General features: G+C 44.4%; 1 protein-coding gene across 1 annotated transcript in view; it reads left to right on the top strand.

Annotated features, from left to right (window-relative positions):
• The window catches only part of LOC107095256 (transmembrane protein 79-like), a 14,571-nt gene that overhangs the window by 8,507 nt on the left and 4,122 nt on the right, over nucleotides 1–1,942 (top strand). The window contains exons 2-3 of the mRNA XM_015391273.1: nucleotides 812–1,401; nucleotides 1,487–1,681. Of these exons, the coding sequence (XP_015246759.1) occupies nucleotides 822–1,401; nucleotides 1,487–1,681 (775 nt within the window). The 5' untranslated portion in view covers nucleotides 812–821. The remainder of the gene's footprint in view (nucleotides 1–811; nucleotides 1,402–1,486; nucleotides 1,682–1,942) is intronic.

The raw sequence follows: 1,942 nt of genomic DNA, 5'->3' as shown, positions 1-1,942 counted from the left end.
GAGTAGAAAATGAAGGCTAATCATGTTTTGGGTGTACTATTCCTTTAAGACCATTCAGTTTGCAGGTCTACCCGGGACCTAAACAAATAAATGGTTATGAAGCTATTAAATCTACCTATTTATCATTAGGAGGTTCTCAAAATGTATTTCACTGCAAAAATGTCCTTCTAACCAAATCTTACAGTCTATCTAAAAAATATTTTTGATCTTGTTTAGAGATTGATACACAAAGCAACAAATTCTGCTGTAAACACCAGAATTTCCCCATTGTGGGACAAAGGAAATACAATTTTCTATTCTACTCTATTCTATTATATTAGCAGCAAGACAATTGAATTTAGTATGACTTAAGGAGACTCATTTAGAATTAGTCAATTTTCTTATGAACTGGCAGATTATTAGACTTCTTATAAGTAGGATCTTCTGAAAAGATCAATAATCTATTAGAATTGGGCTCTTGCTTTGTATATAATGGACACATTTTGAAGTGTAGAACAGCAAATTTTTTTAATGGACCGTTGTATAAGACCGGTACATTCCAAAGCCAGATGGCACAACCGTAATATATCCTTATCTGCTGTAAAGCCCGTGCCATAAGACAAATGTCGCAAAATCATTTGCATGAAACTGGGATTACTGGACATGGAAACAAAGTCTACTGGTCCAGTCTAGTGAGCTTCACATCGTAACAGACCAAATGGAGGCCTTTTATAAAGATATGAAACGTTCTATGACCTGTCAATAATGTCACACATTTCCATTTGTTGTGTTTCACTGGTTATGAGGGTCCAACTGTGCTCTGTTTTTCTAGAGTAACGGATATGGACGTGTCACCAAGATATGATGCTTGCGTGGATATTCAGCCCCAGCAAGGAAGTCAGAGGGAGGACAGCGGGGGGACGGACATAAAACAACCCGAAGAAGGAGAAGAGCTAAAAAAGTCAGCTATACATGAGTCAGATACCTTGCAATGGCAGGACACAAAGTCGGGGTTAGAGACAGCTGGACAGGCTAGAGGACAGCAAAGTAAAGGGGACAGGGTAAGTGTGAGGTCCGACCTGTCTCTCCGTGAGGCATCCAGCATGACAGAAAGTGAGCGCGAGTTGAAGGCGGGGCTGCGCAAGAGAATGAAAGGGGCAGAAGAAGGGGCGGGGCTTAGCGTAGAGTGCATGGAACACCTGAAGATGGAGACGGTGGAGCCCATGGAGAACCACCTTCCAGAGAAAGCAGCGCAGGTGTTCAATCCTGCTGTGACTGTCCTCCCCTCCCCCTCCTCACCCAGAGACACAGATGCATACTGGGAAATGGACTCGGAGAAGAGTCCCTTCTTGAATCCTCGTGACATGGACTACAACCAGGATGGCTACCAGTATGCGTATGAGGAAGAGCCCCGTTCTGCTTGTGAGTATACCTAATAACACTGTTCCAGGTGGGCGAGGCTTTACCGTGTGTCCTCCTTGATGTCTCCTTGTCCTATTTTTCCAAGGCAATCGGGTATGCTCTGGCAGAGATGCCCTGAAGTCAAGTGTGTCTTTGGTGACATCAGCACTCCTGTTTCCGATCCTGGTTTGGGGAGGGTATGTCTTTCTGCCCTTTGATGCCCCCCTGTTGGAGAACCCCCCACTCAGACTTGTCTACACTCTGCGCTGCTCAGTGTTTGCTGCTGTGCCCATCGTCCTCGGTAATCCAAGACCAGAGAACCTTTCCATTACCTGTCTTTGATGATTCTCGCTGTATCTTCATGGTTTCCAAACTCGCCTCTTGACTTTTCTCTAAACTCGCCTCTTGACTTTTCTCCAAACCTGCCTCTTGACTTTTCTCCAAACCTGCCTCTTGACTTTTCTCCAAACCTGTCTCTTGACTTTTCTCCAAACTCGCCTCTTTCGCTTCTTGACTTTCCTCCAAACTCGCCTCTTGACTTTTCTCCAAACCTGTCTCTTGA

Source organism: Cyprinodon variegatus, unplaced genomic scaffold (assembly GCF_000732505.1).
Source record: "Cyprinodon variegatus isolate N-32 unplaced genomic scaffold, C_variegatus-1.0 Scaffold534, whole genome shotgun sequence".
Taxonomy (NCBI): domain Eukaryota; kingdom Metazoa; phylum Chordata; class Actinopteri; order Cyprinodontiformes; family Cyprinodontidae; genus Cyprinodon; species Cyprinodon variegatus.
This window is presented reverse-complemented; position numbering and strand designations above follow the sequence as displayed.